This window comes from Amia ocellicauda, chromosome 18 (assembly GCF_036373705.1).
Source record: "Amia ocellicauda isolate fAmiCal2 chromosome 18, fAmiCal2.hap1, whole genome shotgun sequence".
NCBI lineage: Eukaryota > Metazoa > Chordata > Actinopteri > Amiiformes > Amiidae > Amia > Amia ocellicauda.
In genome coordinates, this window is record NC_089867.1 from 22,852,026 (window position 1) to 22,872,889 (window position 20,864).

The 20,864-nt window shown below is 40.1% G+C and overlaps 1 protein-coding gene and 1 long non-coding RNA gene across 3 annotated transcripts in view; one reads left to right on the forward strand and one right to left on the reverse strand.

Annotated features, from left to right (window-relative positions):
- The window catches only part of LOC136713830 (immunoglobulin superfamily member 21), a 193,712-nt gene extending 179,949 nt beyond the window's left edge, over positions 1-13,763 (forward strand). Inside the window, exons 7-10 of one of the 2 annotated variants that reach the window (XM_066691049.1) lie at positions 6,293-6,393; positions 8,752-8,944; positions 11,459-11,494; positions 13,078-13,763. In XM_066691049.1, the coding sequence (XP_066547146.1) occupies positions 6,293-6,393; positions 8,752-8,944; positions 11,459-11,494; positions 13,078-13,154 (407 nt within the window). In that variant the 3' untranslated portion in view covers positions 13,155-13,763. The remainder of the gene's footprint in view (positions 1-6,292; positions 6,394-8,751; positions 8,945-11,458; positions 11,495-13,077) is intronic. The other variant, XM_066691050.1, reaches the window with a different exon arrangement.
- Positions 458-20,864, reverse strand: part of LOC136713831 (uncharacterized) — a 32,999-nt gene continuing 12,592 nt past the window's right edge. The window contains exons 2-4 of the long non-coding RNA XR_010804981.1: positions 2,861-2,942; positions 2,239-2,396; positions 458-2,073 (exon numbers count right to left, since the gene is read on the reverse strand). This is a non-coding gene — a long non-coding RNA (uncharacterized LOC136713831). The remainder of the gene's footprint in view (positions 2,074-2,238; positions 2,397-2,860; positions 2,943-20,864) is intronic.

Consider the following 20,864-nt stretch of genomic DNA (forward strand, 5'->3'; position numbering starts at 1 on the left):
CATCGAAGAAGGCACAGTCTGTGTGACTGAGGCATAAGATCCATGCCGACAAACATATCCATCCAAAAAAGCATATATTCTATTGTTTTCTTTCTTCTTTTACCTCCACTTTTTTGTCATTGTTTCTCCGAGTAGGTTTTGTGATTCACATCGTGTGCAAATAGCAAGAGTGAATCAGAGACAGATACCTCATTAAGTGCATTAACTGGGATGGATTTTTTTGTCTGTGTGTTGTTCTTTAAATCAAATGACATAACAAACATGAGCCTCTCCAAATTGAATTACAATTGCAAATGTCTACTTTTAGGGAAAGGTCTGTCAGATTATTTAGTTGCAAGGGAATGAAATAGAGTTATTAATAAATAAAGACTTCAGGTCTTAGATTTCAGCTTGAATCAGGAATACCACAATGAAAGTGTCCCACTGCCCCCACCTGCTGGTGCAGTACTGCAGCAAAACAAGGAACCACCTGTTGTGCCAACTTTTAATAGATTCAGTTTGATATTAAAATCGAATGGCGAGAAACATGATTTATACATAGACTAATGAGCGTACAAAATAAATAACCTGCAATCTAACAACCAGATCCTCTTTCTGGAGTTTAATTAAAAGAAAACATTCGGTCAACAGCTCAATGTTTCTGACACCAACCGAACTCTTCTTTAAGCTTGAACGTCATCATCTTATTCCTGACACTGTCTCGGCTCTCTCCCGAAAACCACAGGACAGTTTGAAACACAGGAAAACAAGGCACTCGGCAGATTGCAGGACCTGTCCATATTAATCCGATGACTGAAATGAGGGGTCCTTGATATTGAATTCTCGATCCACGTAATAATTTATTTATAAGATCCCCGGGGTGATTATTTTTTAAATATATTTTGCTTTGGATAATCCTTCATCGCATGTCAAAACGAATCCCTCGCACCCACAGAGGCGAACAGGTGAAAATCTCCCGATGCCAAGATGAAAGGGCTCCCCTGTCACAGCTGAACAGAGACCCACACACGATCACGTCTGTGTTTACAGGTGGCAGTGGGATAACATGTCTCTGAAGATCAGTCCTTCCGCACTGGCACTGTCATTCCCTCATGTTTGGAGCACATTTTATGTATTTTCGAACGGATGTAATGTATAATGAACATGGCTTGCATAGCATAACGACGCGTGTGAAGGGAGAACTCAAATGCAGACATGCACGGGTATTTAATGTAGAAATATGTTGGGCAAACATCAAGGGAGATTTTTGCCAAGGCTGCCCTGCTAAAACTACACTCCCGATTTCGTATTCGAACACCGTGTTCTGAACCGACAAAGCAGCCGCACGACAAAGCCAGGGAGAGAGCCAGTCAACTCCCTCCGAAGGCTAAAGGGTAAGAGGATGAGTCAAGAGAACTGAGTCTTCTAATCCTAAAACAAAGAAGCCCTCTGGGAGATTTCATTATCACTTCCAAGTCAATGCATACAGCAGCACCAAGAGACGAAAATTGGAAGAGAGATAGACGGCAGATTAGGGAGGGAGTATGTTTTTTACTTCAGATTCTTATGGATCAAAAATTTTGCGACTGAAGAGGGGGGGGGTTCAAGTGCTACATTACCAAGGAGGAGAAGTGCCAACTGGCGTCTTCACATTTTCAGTTTCCCCTGCATATTTATGTTCTTAATCTCTGTGGAAGGTACAGTGTATTGCAGATCATAAATAAACCTAGCTTACGGTATTAATGAGTGTTCTACGGGAAAAATGCATTTAAAAAGGGCAGTATAAGGATGTTTAATCACTGTGCAGGTATAGAGAACATGGCAGGGTTTGTCCTTTCCTGCTAAATGTCCCTACTTCCTTGTAAACACTACACTAAACACTGTGTCTTTGTCAAAGCTGGGTGAACAACACATTCCCAGTTTCCACTGCTTCATCTGCCAGACACACATTTAGTGCTGCTTTAATTTCGCCAGACTGACAAGTGGAGCGCTTCCACACGCCCCGGATGCTGCTCATTGTGATGATTCGGGATGCTTTTGGCAGCGCATGACATCATCCTCTGATTCCTGAAGCATAAGCTTTTGTAGGGTAATCTGCTTAAAGGCGAGAGAGGGAGAGTAAGGAGAGAGGGGGGGGGGGGGGGAAGAAGAACAAAGCAAATGAACGAGTTTGCAGAACAACCCAAAAAACAGGATTAGCTGGTTGCAGCCGAGCCTCTCGTTGGTCTGACAGCCTCCAGGATTGGCTGTCTCACTCACCCTGCTGGCCAAGGGACCTCTTCCTGGCCGTCTGTCCCTCCCTGAACTATACTCTCGGCTTGTACGGTGTTGGAGCAGATGAAAACAAGGAGGCAAGCCACCTCATTTTGGCCCTGCTCAATCTCACGATACCCTACAGCAACAATCACTCAGACACCCTGTTGAGTGGGGAGATAAAATGTTAAGGACTGGAATTATTAATATTTTATTATTACCAGAGCACCTCCCTCTCTCTCTCTCTCTCTCTCAAAAAAAAAAAAGTATTAAATAATTAAATCAAATTCATCCATAATAAAATTCAGTGGGAGCCCTGTAATCTGTTCAGGTGAAATTAAACTCTTCTACTAAACCAGACCCAACAGCCAAACTAGCCCAGAACTGAGATAAAAACAGAGGTATAGATCTAGTCAGACCAATGCACGGTGCATGAAGTCTGCTGGGAAGTCCAGAAAACATGACCTGTGATTTTTTTGTTTGTTTGTTTGTCTGTAATCATTTTGTACTCATTATAGGGAATGTAAAACAAAAACAAAATAAACAAACGTGTAAGTAACACAAGCTGTGTGAGAGAAACAATGCTGGTTTCACTGTTTGTTAGTTATATTTGCTTTGTTTTACTCACCAGTGATGATCGATTGGTTGTCGTATTAGTTTCTGTGCCTTTTATTTACCAGAAATCTAGCCCTCAAGGTTTTGTTCATTTTCTGAAATCAAAAGTAGTTTCACAATCAAAGCCTTGCAAAGCTGTACCGGTTCTACGAACTATTCTCTGTAAGAGTTGTTCTGTTTAATGATTGTTTTGATATACATCCTAATTCTATACAGAGAATTTAACATATTCTGCTACACGTCACCTGTTGAACCCGAAGCAACGTAACCGACTCGAACTTGCTGCCAGCTGCCATCTCCTCTGCGTTGCTGTTTTGATTCAATCCATTAATATTGCAGTCACTGTGCTCTTACAAAAGCTGGAAAACTCGGCTTTAAACTCTTGTTTTTTTTCACCCTGAGAATTTAGCACACTGAGTTTCTGAAATGGTGCATATGTTGTTTTTAATTGGAACTCACTTAAAATTCTGAACATTTACAAACAGAGCTTCAATGAGGCTTAACCTCAAGTGGCTTTAATAAAAAATGTAGTGGATTTTCACTCTGCGTTTGGGGGTGGGGGGGTAATGTAACAAAGCATTTCTGGTCAGTTGCTCTTGGCTTCCCTTCAACATGTTTACTATGGTGCATCATGGTATTACTATAGTGTAATGCAAGGGTGTCCTTTCTAATTAGTTCTAATTTAATTTACCTGCTCAATTAGTCTGTAGGCAGAAATGCATTCTCAATATATAAAACAATGCATTTTATGGCAAGACTCAAATCCAAAACTCAAATCCTTTTAAATCTCAGGAAGGTAGAAGTGTTTTTTTTCTTGGTAATTACAACTTTTATCGACACTTATAATTAATGATATAAAAGAACAGTTTAATAAACCCCCGCTGATTAATCAACAGTAGATTATAGAGCTCATATTAACCTTGGGTATGATATTTCATGCTCATCTGTGCCTGGGGTAAGTTTTAAGAGTAGAAATGTTATACCTCGTGCTGAATGAATATATGGCCAATCAGGTAATTAAAGCAGAAATGAGAAGTGCCCATGTGTAATTAATCTTTAATTGATTTTATATTACTAAATGAGCCAAAGAGATATGTTGACAGCGGACTAGTGCACTATTACAGATACTGAATATTCATGATTTTAACCATATTTGCCCTAAGAAAATAATCCAGTTTCACACATTTTAACATCAGAGGATTTGCTCCTGCCATCGTGATTCAGTTCCAATCTCAAAGTCTTCAGTGTAATTCCTGCATTTTAAACTTTATAAACAGCGCATATCTGAATAATTAAACTTCACCTTCACCGCACTCGTTTAATACTCCAGGGTGATATTTTATTCATTGAAGTAAAAAAGGGGGCAAATTACAGTTTTACAGACAGATATTTCGAAAGATGAAATATGTCTGTCTTTGAGTCTGATGTTACAGTTTCATTGTCTGTGTGTCTGTCTGTCCATCTCTCTTTGCTGAAATAAACAACATCATGGAGGCTTTGAGGCCTATTGTCCATCTGGATATAATGAACTCCGAGTTCAACAAGAGACGCTCACCCCCAAAAGCGGGATTTTTACTTTAATTTCAGTGAAATATATATAAATAAAAAACAAGGGGGAAACGTCAGCTGTAAAACACAGGCACAATTGTTTGGAGCATCTGTGCCTTTTTTCAGCTTAATTGCCTTCTCTTCCCCTCGGTGCCAACTCTCTAACCTCCCGCACATCTTTCACTCCCATCCCTTTGTGTAGCTGCTGTCAGCGCGCTGCTTACAATTTACAGTTATAATGTAATTATAAAACAATAGCGTGTATTGACCTATATTTTACCATACATGGACACTGCCTGACACAAACCTGTTTTCATGCAGCCGAGCTTGAATAAACATTCGCTTTTCTATTTTTTTAATTTTACTTCAGGCCCTTTTAATGGAGTTAAAACTGTGACATTGTTCAGCTTTTCATTTCCCTCTCATTAAAAAAAGAATAAAATATATTTTGTAAAGCATTTACATAACCCATTACAGGGTTTACTCGCTATATATTATAATTCTCAAAGCCATTAAGAGCGAAGGGCGGTTATTATCGCCAGCGATGTGGAACCAGCGAGTTAGTGAAGTGGGTTGCGCTGTTTGGCCTGGTTTTGCTAGCAAGTGAAAGTGACGGTGGGGTGAGTTGTAGGGGGAAAGTGCTATTACTGTCTTATTATTCATCATCATTATAATACAAATAAGTTATATACCTTCAACAGGTCAGTAGATTATCATTTCTCATCGTTGCTACCAAATTAAACGAATCTCGAAGCTTTGAGACAAGGAAATCAGCTCTCGACGAGTTTGTAATCGACGAGCGTACTCTCCGGTGTCTTCTCTCATAATGAGTCACTAACCAATGTAGTGTCCTGTCTCTAGAGAGATCAATCCCATCCTGCCCTGGTGAGAGAGAGGTCTCCCATCTCTATGAATGTGAGCCTTTTGCCTTTAGCCTGCTGAATGCGTTCACCTTGCTGTTATTTGTCTTGTTTGACCTGCTCCTGTTACAGCAACTACTCGACCAACAATCGCTCAGAAGCAGAAGTAGTTGTCATGTCTTTGTCAAAGGTCCATCTCTCTCCATGGGTTGGCATTCAATCTCTGTAGCGTTACAAAGCACCGCACAGATATCAACAGCCTTTGGGTGACTTTTGTCCAAAGGTGTTTGAGAGTACAGTTATATATTTGTTTGCCATATCCTTCAGTCAAACCAGCAGCCCCTGCAGTCGGCATCTAACAAGATTTTGTATTGGAAGATTCCCAAGAACTTCACAACTGTGTGCTGGAGGACAACACGCTAAGGAGCCACATATATCTGGGATTGGAGACATCTGAAAATGCTGAACAAGAACGGGACCATTCTTGAAGGACTCAGCCCCGGCCCTGACAGGGGCACTAAACCCATCTCAATCATCTCAATCCTGCCTGTGTTTACAGGGAAAAAATCGGCATTACAGAGATTTACATTTCCAAAGCTTTCATTCCCATATCTCTCACACTAAATCCTTTCTTATCCCATCAATACTATGCACACAAGCATCGAGACACTACAAACACATGGATCTGCAATGAGTTCAGTAAATCAGCTGTAAATTCTCAATATGCAATATATCTTATATGTGTTTGGTCCACAGTGAGCTAACAATCACCTTCACCTCCAGTCAAAAGACGCTGTAACTGCTGTACAACTCACAGTGTTAGTGAACAAACAGGCAATTTAAAAGAAACCACACCCCAGACTTGCCAGTCAAAAGTTAAACCCTTTCATTCCTGCACTTTATCTAAATACTGCCGCCGAATTTAAATCCAACTTCTAAATCAAGCCAATACTGAGAGAAAAAGTGTTCAGGCTGTGTATGCGGGCTGTTGTCAGTATCCTGGATAACTCTGATTCCTTGTTTGTCTCTCCCCCCAGCGGCTCCCAAGGGCCCCAAACTTTTAATGACCCCGACCCGAGCAAAGGTAGGGGACACAGTCCGAATCACCGTCCAAGGATTCCAGGTAGGATCGGCCGGGGTAAGTGCATGGGGCTACTTTGAAACTCGGGGCCGTATTCAGTTAGGGATAAGATGAGACCGAGACCTGCAGTTAAACCCGTAACAAAGACCCATCAGTCTATAGTGACCATTCTTAATAAGCTAGGAATATACTGATAGAGGTTCTGTCATTGATTACAGCCCTGTTCCCCTGAGAGCAAGGGATCGCTGGCCAGATTCCCAAAGGCCGTAACTACCTGCTTTTTAAAACTCTAGTGGCAAGTTTATTATGTGGTTCCTTCTTTATTAATGAGGGATCCCTTGATAATCTGAAAAAGATCATTTATATGTTGTTGTTGTTCCTTGTACTATTTAGCTCTGTGTTTGTATATAGTCGATGGTATTGTATGTATATTTGTATCTTGTCTTAGTCTTCAGCTGTTTCTTGTCAGATAGCTGTGGGAACAGTCTGTTTCTGTTGCAGGGAAGTCATGCATCCAGCTTGTTTCCCTGTCCAGAAAAATTTGCTTCTGAAACGTGTGACTATAAACTGGGCCACGTTCTGCAGGGTGGTATCAATTGGCAGCTTTCCTACAGCTAAGCCAGCCAGGAATGAAGCCGTGTCTGTTATTTTATCATTTGTGTAGGATGCATAGCAGTGCAGAGGGATGAGGGAGATTTTGCTTGGCTGATTTATTTATCAGTGTATTTATTTATTTACTTATCTCTACCAGAATGTACAGAAACTCTAGAAAATCCTTCTCTGTTGCAGCATTCTGCATTCCACAAGTATATTCCAGTATTGACTTTACACTCGTTTGAAGTCATCCTTTGAATAACGTTAAGAGCGGTCATTATAAGCGGGTTTGACTGTATCATATAGACTAAAGAGCTTCTCAATTCAAGTTTCCACGTTGATTACAACCCATATATATGTATATGTGTATATATATTTAAAAACAGCACCTATGCTATTATAAATCTCTTATCTTTTACTGAACGCCCCTTGCTTTCAAACTTAGATAGGAGAATGTGATTTTGATGCACTCGCTTAACTTGTGCATTTTGTTTTCATTCTTAGACTCCAAGTAACTAAATGTATCCCCGTCGGTTAGTCGTGATCAAATTCCATTAAGATATAAAGCTTTAGCTCATGGTTTTATGGTCCCAAAATTCACTAATTTCTTTGATGAACATCAATATATTGGCTATGGCGGAGATGCTATGACATCACAGCACCAGTGACCGATGGGGATATGGGCCTGAGTGGCCGCTCAGCATGTGTCCCCCAGTACGCTGTATCAAACATCATCCCCCATGAAACTACATGAAATCAGCAAATCATTGCACCTCATATCACACAATGAAGCACAATTGTACAGTGGACTTCTGTGCTGTGGTTTCATCTTGGGTTTGGCCCCGGTCCAGATCCCAAGGTCAAGTGTGTCTGTGCTTCACCAGGTCACCCGTGTGGGTTGTCTGTCTTTCTCAGCCCATACAAATCACGAGTATTGGTTTTACTCGCATGAGAGCAAAGAATGGTGAAAAGCTGTGAGCTGTCACTGTGTTCCTGTTATTTTGTGCCAAGCTGACATATCTAAGATGAAAAATGATGATGATGATTATAATGATGTATAGATAATACACTCTTAAAGCTTATCCCCATCTCAATCAGCTGCCAGGATTTTTTATTTCTCCACAGCAAAATGGATCCTCAGATGTGCCTTAGTACATAATATGCTGGGGTGTTTTATTGTTTCTTTTCCCATAAGGTTATTAAACATTTCTGTTTATGAAATGGAAAGGATAAATTGCAATCAGGTGATCTATTCAATGTGTATGCATAACAACTGATATATATATATAGCAATGTTATTATTAAACAGCATATATATATTTTTTTGCCTGTGTGTAATAGGTAAATGTGTGATTTTACCGTGTGATTTATAGTTACCTCAGAAAACAGCTGATTCTTCCAATCACATCGATATTTCTTACAGAGCCCTGCCATATTAAAATGTGCAGCATTGACATATGAACATTTAATCTGAGCCAGTGCATTGAGCACAAAACAGAGCAGACACAAACACATCACCACCAGATCTCTTGTGCATCATGCAGAGCCATGAAAGAGGGCTGATCTAAACATCAGAACCTTGTACCTATAGGGGAAAAGCTGATATTAATTTTGGGGCTGTTCATTGTAATATGGTACAGTTCTGTAGTTCATTCAGCAGAGATTAGATCTCCAAGTAACTGAATTCAGCACAATCCGACACCTTTGAAGAATGATCTAAATGCTGTATTAAGAACCCATGCTCTGAAGAATATGCTTTGATAACTAGTAACTGCTTAAGGCTAATAAACTGTCCCGTCCCCATCCCCCCTTTGCTTGCAGAATGAGGTTTTCCCAGAGCCTCTTTTCACCTGGACTCGGGTCGGAGGTCGTCTGTTGGATGGGAGCTCAGAGCACGATGGGAAGGAGCTGGTTTTGGAGCGAGTGCCAGCCGAACTGAATGGGTCGATGTACCGCTGCACGGCCCAGAATCCCCTGGGCTCTACAGACACTCACACTCGACTCATTGTCTTTGGTGAGTAGAAAGAAGCATGAGAACCTGCATGCAGAGTAAAACAGTGTGTTTTGGTTGTACACACCGTTTACAAGAAACGCACGTCTCCATTGACACAGACAACTGTGCTTCGGAGATCGTTTGAAGAAAAAAAAAAAATGCAGAAACAATCCCCTCTCTGGAGGATGTTCATATTAGATCGGAGATTCCGTCTTTATTCAAACATGTATTGTTTACCCAAACACGAAGCTGCAAATCAATATGCCAAATGATTAAATAATACCTTTGTTTATTTGTTTTTGTCGGTGTGTCTGAGGAGCTGTGCCGTGATTCTCAATTGCTTTACACTCACTGCTTCAGTGTGCTGCCCTTATGAGAGTGAGCTCAGTGCCAGTGAAGTGGATCGGGGAGGATAATTAAACACACAATTCTGTTTGCTTGCCACGTGTACGCCACGAGGCGTTAAAGTGCGCCGTTTTGTGTTTTTTCTCTGCCTTTCAAACGTTAGACAGCAAGGTTTAGAAACACAATCGGAAAAGACAAAAAAGAAAGCATAACAGAAAGATCAATTTTATATATTTATATATACACCGATCAGCCATAACATTATGACCATCTGCCTAATACTGTGTAGGTCCCCCTTTTGCCGCCAAAACAGCCCTGATCCGTCGAGGCATGGACTCCACTAGACCTCTGAAGGTGTGCTGTGGTATCTGGCACCAAGACATTAGCAGCAGATCCTTTAAGTCCTATAAGTTGCGAGGTGGGGCCTCCATGGATCGGACTTGTTTGTCCAGCACATCCCACAGATGCTCGATTGGATTGAGATCTGGGGAATTTGGAGGCCAAGTCAACACCTTGAACTCGTGATTCATCAGACCAGGCCACCTTCTTCCATTGCTCCGTGGTCCAGTTCTGATGCTCACGTGCCCATTGTAGGCGCTTTCGGCAGTGGACAGGGGTCAGCATGGGCACCCTGACTGGTCTGCGGCTACGCAGCCCCATACACAACAAACTGCGATGCACTGTGTGTTCTGACACCTTTCTATCAGAACCAGCATTCACTTTTTCAGCAATTTGAGCTACAGTAGCTCGTCTGTTGGCCTTCCCTCCCCACGTGCATCAATGAGCCTTGGCCACCCATGACCCTGTCGCCGGTTCACCGCTTTTCCTTCCTTGGACCACTTTTGATAGGTACTGACCACTGCAGACCGGGAACACCCCACAAGAGCTGCAGTTTTGGAGATGCTCTGACCCAGTTGTCTAGCCATCACAATTTGGCCCTTGTCAAAGTCGCTTAGATCCTTACGCTTGCCCATTTTTCCTGCTTCTAACACATCAACTTTGAGGACAAAATGTTCACTTCCTGCCTAATATATCCCACCCACTGACAGGCTCCATGATAACGAGATTATCAGTGTTATTCACTTCACCTGTCAGTGGTCATAATGTTATGGCTGATCGGTGTATATATACACACACACATGACTTTGGTAGTCTCATTACGAATGCTCCCGATTTCTGGTATTGACAGCGGCTCAGGTTTGTCACAGTGCTTTTGATTAATCTTGGTAATCTTTGTTCCTTACCTCAGAAAAGCGCTACACAAACTCCCAAGCTATCGGTATCTTGACGTCAGTATTCTTTTTTAAGCGATGTTAGTGGATGGTTTGGGGTCACTATTGAGCTGTCGAAGTGGAAATAAAGATCCCCAGACTGAAATAAAAGTTGGAGCACTTTTGAACAGCTCAGCAGCCATTAGCTTGTGCAGTTGCAGAAAGGCCTGGTACTTTTCCCAGTCTTCTGGGAGCTGCAGTAGGTCTGCTCATGGCGTATGAGACCATAATGTGAAATTGACTTTTGAAAAGGTGTCGCTTTTGGAAGGAATGATCAATCCTCCCTCCACACAAGTTAATTAGGCTACTTACAGTATAAATGTCAGCAGAATACTCTCGGTGTCTTCGCAGCCTTTGTGTGTACCCTCTGACTTGCGGGCTGTTTGATCCAGTTTGCTTTAAAAATGTTTCTGCTTAGTATCAGGTAGGAGAGGCGGGGAACTCTGGGGGAAAAAAAGTCTGAACATTGTCGGTTTGTGCCAAGTAATGAATTCCCTAGGGTTTAACAAAGTGTTTGTGCTCTGTTCCTCCCGACTTTAATCCCAGGCCCTTTATTAGGTGTCACAAAAAATAAAGTGTCTTATCCTCTAATTACAGAGCTCCTACTCCCAATACCGCAATACAATTCATCTTTTGCAAGTCTTTTTATTGTGCCACTTCCATTATGGCAAACCATGACATGCCTCATGTGACTAATTTGCCGGCTCGTAATACCCAGCCCTCACAAACATGAATACATTGTCATTTGATTTCATTGTTAGGGTGGTCTCTGCAAAACGTGTGGAGAGAGAGACTATTTAAGTGTAGACCGAAATACAATACAAAAATAAAATCATATAGATTTGCCCAGTAGTAGGAATGCTAACCTTGCAAACATCTTGCTGGACCACAGGAGTAATTTTCTGCTTGTTTTTTACAGAAAACCCAAGCATGATGAAAGGCACAGAGAATACAAGTGAGTATTTGATTATTTTACTTTGTTTAGTATCATTTTTATATGTACTTTTATTTATACCTGGGAATTTACAGCACTAGGCACCAGAGGCAGCCATGTGAACCAAATCCCCCCTCAAATTACGCTGAATGAAAAACAAATTGTTGATGATGGGATAGATATAGAGAGAGAAAGAGAGAAATATATATATATATATATTACTCCCTATCCATTGCAGACTGTGTATCTTTATTTGAAATGGTGGAACTGTATTTTGCAATTCCTGGGATATGAAGACAATTCCTTGTAATGTATATAGATAGATAGATATTTGTATTATTGTTTTGTTTAACATCTGGTAATTGCAGACTCCTGGGAGAAATAATTTGAGGATTTGCAGCAGGCTCTCTCTCTCTCTTTTCCTCCCTGCCTAATACATTTGAATATGCAAAACATTCAGCCTCGCTTCAAAACAGGTGTAACACAGCACGGACAGAATTAGGTCACTATGAATCAGAGATCACAGGCGACCGGGAGACACGTTTTGACTCTTTTTTTTGCAAGTCAAAACACTTGTAAAACAGCTCCTCTGCCTCATAAGACTCTGACCCTTTTTTTTTTTTTAGCCATCCTGTCTTTTGATCATTTTATCCTTGTTAGAATAACATAATGGGCAGACTTATTGAGCTAATTGAAATAAACAACATAATAATAGAAATCGCTAGCTCCAATTCTGTGGCTTGCTTGCTGGTATACATCCCCTGATTTGCTAATCTTCTTGCATGAAGGACATGAAAATGTTTTTAAAGTTGGAAAGGAAAAATATCCTCTGTGTATTTCACCTGTTTAACGGACAGTTATGTCGGCCATTTTGTTTATTTCATTTAGCACTCCTTTTCACACATCCTGTTTATCCTTTTTGAAGTTTGCAGAATCCAACTAAAAGCCTTTTAGCCATTTCTGTCTTTGTGATTGGTTTCTGTTGCGTTGCGAACAGAACCGCAAGTGTGTGTCACTGTACCACACCACGTCCAACTCAGTAGCTCACAGGACTCCCTACAGAAAACACATGCATTCTTCCAAATGGATATAATTGAAAACCAGGGCCGATATGGGGCGACGTATTAGGTTTATTGATGATTTCAATGGTCTCTGATAGCATGCTCTGGTGTGGAACGCTATGCAATGTGTTTATTCTTATGTGGGCTGATCCTTATGTTTTAAAAAAGCTTGCAAATAAGAAAAGCCCATTCCACCCATCTTTCTTGTGTGGTTGCTCGGAGTTTATTGATCCCAGAATGTCCTCAGGCCTTTACTTGAAACCTCGCAGTAAATCAGCTTTCACAATATGGCTTGGCAATTTCTTGCCTACACCCCCGAGTCTTTGTTTGGAAAATGGTCTCATTTTCACTGTGTTCTCTCTTCTCTTTAAATTCCTTTTGTATGTCCGCATGTTTGAGAGGATTGGATCGATTTTCGTCCGAGTCAAGTTTTCTGAACTCGCAGCCCATTATTTGTCTCGAGGCGGAGACCTTCTGAGGGGAGAGTTTATCTGGGCAAAGCGACGCAAACTCACCGGTCCATTTCCTCTCTTGTCCTTTCAGACGCCGCCTCTTGTTTGGAAACGCTGGGACTGACCGTGGCTCTGCTCGCCCTAACAGTGACTCTTGAGCTGACGTGAGGCATTGACACAACACCACGCTTCCTCCAGCCTTTTCAGACGCCCGTCCGTCCGTTCATCCTCCAGTCTGTCCTTCCGTCCATCCGTCTATCTGCCAGGCAGCAGCACCACCACAAGAGAGCCCCCCCACTTCTTTTTGTAAAAAACAAATAAATTTGAGAGAAAAGTACAAAAACACCTTCAGTCAGACCTCCCGCCCCCTCTCCCCTTCTTGTTTAACTGTCTACTTGTTTCGCCTCTGTCTGTCTATAAATAAACATCAGTTCTGTTAAAAAAAAAAAAGAAAAAAAAAAAAAAGAAAAAAAAAAACACAACAGCCTGGTTTATATTTTATTATGAGGGTTTTCTTTGTGAAGGTTTCAGAGAGCACACCTTGGTTAAAAAAAATATGAAAGTTTTTAGTGAAACCTTTAAGTCTGACCAGAAATACAGTATGTGTTTTGCATCCATCCAGGTCAATAAAATAGACTCTCAGACTCAAGTGCTAAATCGGGAACAAGACCCACGACAAACCCTTTTCTGATAATTCACGGCCTTTGCTTGTGTTTAGTCATTCGCACTGAGGATTTAAAAGGGAATTATCCGGGTCAGAAACAAACACTCAAAACGATACCCCTTATTCTTTGAATTGTGTGTGTTGAACTCTCTGCCCCGCAGAACAGGTTATCACAAGGAAAGAATCAGAAAACTGAAAGCTAATCAGCCTCCTGGTTCAGAAAAGACCGGCCTGTATTTTAAGGTTCTCTTTCATGAGACAGTTGATCGTTATCTTTGTTTTAATATCAGAGACGGAGGAGTGTATGTTTTCTGCACTGGCATACCAATTAGTAACGAGTTTCTCATTCTAATGAATTACTTATCCGTGATTTTATCTCCTTAGACTGTCAATTGCCGTGATGAGTACCTATTCTGTGAAAATGTCTTCAGAATCAAGACTTGCCAAACTGTCTTATTGAGGCAAATAAGTGGTGAGACATAAGTCAAATTAGGCTGCTAAATATATCGCAGACCTGTGCCGTAATAATAACATGTTAATTAGTTTGCTGTTTTTGCAAAGGCAGTGGGATTGGGCTTGTATAAAATAGAAGATATAATCTGCTTTTTGTTTTATATCTGTTTTCAAATGTACCTTTTTAATGCTTATTTCCAGAAAATAAGACATCATAGCTAACCCACGAGTTTCCCACAAGTCTTTAGAAATGAGAAAGTGTCTTTTCTCTGGACTGAGGCCACTGTATGTCAAGCAACCTCAGACTATATATAAAATGGAGCTCTGAGACATATTCCTAAAAGACGGCACTATGATCTAAACATTGACCTCAGGGGCTTTCCAATTCTCCCACAATCACACCATATAATATGCTTAACTATTTGGGACTGTACTCCTATCAAAATGTAATGTACTGTCAAATCACAGACTATTTTGTGTTTTGTTTCGTTGTCCGATATCACTGCCAAAGAATTGCCTACCGAAACCAGGACACGGTCAAACCATACCCTGCTGTGTTTTCCCTATTACAACATAAACAGGAAAATGTACGATTTCATACGAGTACCTCAGGGAAATAGACGTTTATGAGACACCCAAGAAAGCCACCTCTCATAAGAATCACATTGAAATCTTTGTACGGTTCAATAGTTTTATAAGGTAACTATGTGAATTATTATTTTGATAACAGTGGTTTGGAAGCTCTGTCACGAATTGATTGCCACTTGTTGATGAAGAAAATATTTGTTCTTGTGGAGATGGAGTTCACATTTATGAAAATGGTAAGATAAGTAAAACACCGTTTGGACTAAAGGGTGTGTTTCTTTCACGCATGCATTTATAATGGAGTGGAGAAGGTCTTTTTTTTTCTCCTATCCTTCTGGTGCACACATTACTATGTTTTGAGGGGATTTATACACACTTAGATGAATTTTTTCCCAAGATTGGCCACAGCCCTGCTAAGTGGCCACTCCTACAAAGCAAATATCTTGCAGTCAGAGGCGGTTTTCTTTTCTTTTTTTTGCAGTGTTCCAGTCAGAGATCAAGCTAAAAAGAACGATGTATGGAAACTGACTGATAACATACTGTCTGATAACCTGTTCCCTTCACACGATCGTATTACTCTGTTCCACCCCAAGTCCAGACGCTCCTATAGCTATTGCCTGGCGACTTACAGCAGAATAATCCTTCTTTTTATTATTCAGAGGAATTGCAATTTAAGCCATTCAAGACACACCACATATTAAGGGATTACTGTGAAAACCTGAAGTAGCAAAAAGGATCTGGGAGCTTAGGTAACATCCGAGTGAGGGACCTTCGTATTAAAGGTTTGCTTTGCCTCTTTAAGTCACTCTCTGTGGTGAGGCCTGTAGGGCTGTTCAACTGAGGAGTAAGAAATGGTTAAGAAAAAAAAACAATCTTTTCATATAAATTGCACTCCTTGTCACTGTTCTGCCAAGTTCCCCTGCGAGTACCTTTAATTTAGTTGGGAAACTGATGCGAATCGGGAGGTGGAACAATGCTGATGCCCCCAAACCCAGTGAGACAGCCAGGCCAAACAAACCATGTCCCTCTTTACCAAAATCACTAGCCTCTCTTAGCCATGGTACAGCTAACCAAAACTCCAATCTGTGCTTTCCATTTCTCCCCAATATCCACACCTGCCCCTGGAGACGGACTATCTGTCAGTATCCCCAATATCCAGAGGCACCCGATTCTGCAGCATCCTCAGGCGTTAACGCCACCTGATTTCTTAATTATCGATTTTACTTGCGGATAACTAGAACGATTGGACAACTTTTATGAGTTATGAAGGGGTTGAGGATTGGCATAAATTCAGAAAACCTTTCAAACCATGTTGCTCGGGGCCTAATCAAGCAAAAAGTTCAATTAGAGAAATTCCCCAAAAGTTAACCTGCAGATATCGAAGGTGCAGAGGGAAATTACTGAAAATCCGAAGCAGAGAATTGAACCTCAGCTGTAAGGTGATGGTCACAGGGGAAGCATATCTAAAGGAAAGTTCAGAAGGTGGATCATATTTAATTCAGGTGTCAGGGCAAGCTGCGAGGAGCCAAACCACAGAGGAGCAGAGAGACGGATGTGGTTGTGAAGGTAAAGCAACTCGGGACAATGGAGACCCATCAAAGAGTCGGTGAAGTCTGGCTCATGAAATCGTTAGGCATTATCATTGCATTATAAAAATGTACATCATTGTTTGTCTGCATCCATTTCAGTTATGAAAGGTTTCTGTTTGTACAATGAGCATCACGACATAAACCATAATCTTATAAAAAAATAAATACAATTGTAGACACTAATAAGCATAATAACCATTTTAAAAGCCACAAAACAGCCTTAGGTTCCAATGTTGATCACTTCCACCACAAAGCATTATTATATTCAATTGATAAAACTCAGTGGGACGCAGCAGTGTAATGTAAAAAGTTAACAAGCAGAACAGCATCAGCGAAACACTGGAAACAGTCTAACATTCACATCCCAAAACATACTACAATAAGTGTGTCTTAACAAGAGTTTGACACAGATATGTATCTTCTTTATAGGTGATTCCATACATGTACACCAGAAGCCCACGTATTTTTACCAGCTCTGTTATGGCCCCTCGAAAAACCAGAAATAACTGATATTATATATATTATCATTTCAACTCTTGAGAAAGAACCCTAAGACTACAAGAAAAAGTATAATATCTGCATGAAAGATCCTCACGTCCATAAATTGCTCAGAAATTCAGAAAAGAGAATGACGTAATTTTATTTTGTATTTATAGTAAACATCTGATGCAAACCTAAGAGGAATTAATTAAATATATCTCCAAATACAGAAGGTAGAAATAATTTAATCTACACAGAATTTAGCAGTGGTAGAGTGTGTTGGTAAATCTCAGAAAATGCTTCATTCTCCTCTATATTGTCCTGTATTCAGTTTTTTTTATTATTAAATTCTCAGTAATATACCTTTTTTCTTTCAGTTTCCTGTAATTGTTGTTATGTTGCGAGTTGACATGGATAAAGGAGCAAACATCAATAAATACATAAATATACAAAAGTCTTACACTCAATAAACAGCACTCATAATGTGTAGCTTAAAAGGGCAAATGCCCCGAACTGCCAGCTTATCATGGAAAAATGATTAGATTTCATTTGGAACTCGTACACAGTATATATGTTTCAGTAAATTACATTGTACGAGAACTGATGAAAACATGATAACCACAATAATAAAGTAATATGTGTATACTGGTAATGAACTACAATCGAAAATCACTTAGATGCTGATTATCAGGCACACTGTTTTTCTTAGTGGAGGTTGTTACAAAGCTGTGAAAGCACGGACACACATGGAACAAACTAACTAATCTGAAGAATATCAAATTATGATAAGAAATAACAAATTCAACTAAAACCTCTCACAGAAAGGATTGCTCATGGATTATAATGCAGGTGAACGGAAAGCGTAACAAGGTTAATATGTCATCAGGGGTGATAAAACGTGATGGGATGACAGCTTTTTCCATTATTATTTCCTTTCCGCATTCCTGGCATGTTACCTAGCATTATTTGTCTAATGATTAACGTCTTTTTTTTCTCTCTCTGTATGGGGGGGTGGAAACTACACGCTTGGGTGATTTGTGCCCCACCTGTCAAATCACTCATGAGCTGCTAGAGTACACAACACAGGTAGGCCATCTCTCGTGACATGGGGAATCATTAGTCCAATGCTCAAATTCACCACCCACTTGGCACACACTTAAAGGAGGAAAGAAATCTGTCTGGATCCATGGTTGTATCATCTCAAGATGACAGTAATTAATTGCTATTTTAAGGTTTACAAGTAGTTATATTAGCTATTGCATTACATGGATTACTGCAGTAAGTCTATGTACCTTGTCTCTGACCTGTTGGTAAAGTATAGATCTATGCCTTCTTAAAGGGGGTTATTAGCCAGAAAAATGTAAATGCCAATTATTTTTGTTTAGGTATATTATTTTCCCCTCGATTTTCTCATAATCTGGTTTGTAAAAAGAAGCTTCACGATGTTACAATCCAAGCAGGGAACGAGTGACAAATATCAATGTTTGCCGCACATTATGGTTTTCAAAAGAGAAACCCTAATGCATACTTGTGTTACTCTATTCAGCCTGTAAAAAAACTGGCTAACAAAAGGTAAAGCTCTTGTAACACAACAGGAACACCTGCGACAAATTCACATGCACAGATGCTTCCTAATTAAAATAAAAGCTTCAGCTGTTTGTATTGACGCTGTTTAATATGTATAGAAACGCACTGAATGCTCATTAAGGTTACTGTCTGTTTTGCAATAGCAGTGATTCTAGCCTCTGCTGGGATATTTGCACAAATGTTACTCGAAGTAGATGATACACAGTTTGTTTACAGAGTCAAGTATACTGTGAACAAACGAGAACCCGTAAAAGAGTCAGTAAAATGGGAAAAACTAAATCGTACATACAGACCTCAGTGTGCACCTGCTGCTCAGAGTTAGTACAAACATCCATTGCACAGAAAAAGCTGAATGAATATGCATTATATTGGGTATGACTACTGGCTTTTAATACACTATCACATCATGGCTCAGGGACGATGTGGTCTCTGAGTAGGCATTCATAAGGACAGACACATTCTTCAGTAAATCCAACTGTGCAGATGTTTCTGTCGCTTCGTGCTGGTCTTGTGAAACCCATCTTTAGATGGTGTTGTAGACATAACACAGGTGGGTCCCAGCGCATTCAATTTGGGCCTCTCAGCTCACGATTACACACTTACTGTTATTATTTGTCTTGCTGAAATATGCATCTGCCAAAACACAAACCATTATTTGTTCTAAGTCCTTTCTGTAGGAGCCTCCCTGTACTATATTTATATACATCCCTAAAATATGGATTGTATCATTATTCTTTACTGCTTCTTACAAATACATGTACACAAAGTACCATTCAAGTAAACATTAAACTAAACTCTGGTAGCTGAAAGTTTACTTAAGTTAAATCATCCAAAGGGCTTGTACAGTTTTATCCACATTTACCATTTAACTAATATAACACCATGACGGATGGTATGCAAATGAGGAATTACAGCATTTGTGAAGCAATGTTTGACTATCGCATAGCTGTTCAATTATATTGTCAGTAAATTAGAATTTAAAATACAGATAGCAAAATGCTGATAAAACATCTAAATCACCATAACGGTGTAAGATATTCTAAGATATTGTGTCTAACAGGTACCGTTGTATTTTGACAATCGGCAATTTAGAGGCATTAGTTCAAGCAATCTCACTGGAAATTGATTGTCTTCTAATTTCAAATGTCCACAGAGATGGAACAAGTAATCATGAGGTTTAAGGTCTTCTGGAGCAGTACAATAGGACCTTGTAAATCTATCTGTCATTGTGGTATTTAATTGTGAAAGTAAAATCAGATGAGAGGGTTTTCTTTAACACGTCACCTTCCAAAAGTTCCTTTCACTTGTTCCGTGATGCTCTAACCTTGTTGTCTGAATCACCACACAAACATGCCAAACAACATCTAGTGCTATTAGGTACAATGTTCAACATGAAAATCAATAGAATCTGAACAAGTTAAAGTGGTCTGACCAGAGGGCAAAATAAAAAATGTATTACCCGGTGTGAATTAAGACATTCAACTCTGTGGCCTGTGGCTTTAGCTGAATCAATTAGGATTAAACTGGACATCTGTGCTTCATCAGCATGGCTTTGAAACTGCTGTAATTACTGATTGTTAAGTAGATACCAAATTGGTTAGGAAGGAATAAATACATATATATGTGCACACACACTCACATGTACCTTCAACGGTCAATTAAATAGCAAGATTACCCATGTGAAATCAAAATATAACTGAAACCAATTTGTCTCTGAAAATCTCTGATCAATGCCAGCCTTATTGCCTAAAGTTTAGGTCCTCAACGATGTGATCCCAACATGACGAAGCCGACACTAAGACTTCACAGTTTTTGGATCGATCTCGCCTTTCATCTTTCATCAATACTAACCTCCCGTTCTGTTGAAAATACAAATCTACTTCATTAATGTATCTCCGATAGGCAGAAAGTGTTTTGTGGCACTAGAAGTACTGTAAGTGTGAATCGCTTTTATACACTGGATGAATGAGATTCTACACTGATGAACAGGTGGAAATTAAGACTTTCTGGGTTTTTGTCAGTCGTGCCCGCATCTCCAGCGATGGCTGCTGTACTGTCAATCACTTTTCAGAAACAACGTGCTTCCAAAGTGTGAGGCAGCAGGGAAGCAGTCAGTCCTTTATGCCTACCCATAAATAATTCACAATAAACCACGATGGCTGACCTGGGTTCTTGTTACCTAATTAAGAGAAACCGATATCAGATGACTTAGTAGTGCCTGCATTAGAAAAGATGCTCCTCAAATATTTATCTGTGTCTTGTGTTTTAAGCATTCGGTCTCTGCTTAGATGCCAGCTGTGCATATTGGCAGAGACCGGAGTTAGGGAAGCATCAATTATCTGTTATTTAAATCAAAATACACAAACAACCCTGCAAGCTTCTGCTTTCAGTTCTGTCCTTTACATCCTAATAGCTCTCACTCACTGCAGAGAAACGGGTACTGAGATGGAGTCGAACGTCAACACACAATAGTGCCTTCAAGTCACCGTTCATGTGATCACTATGAGAAGACCCTTAATT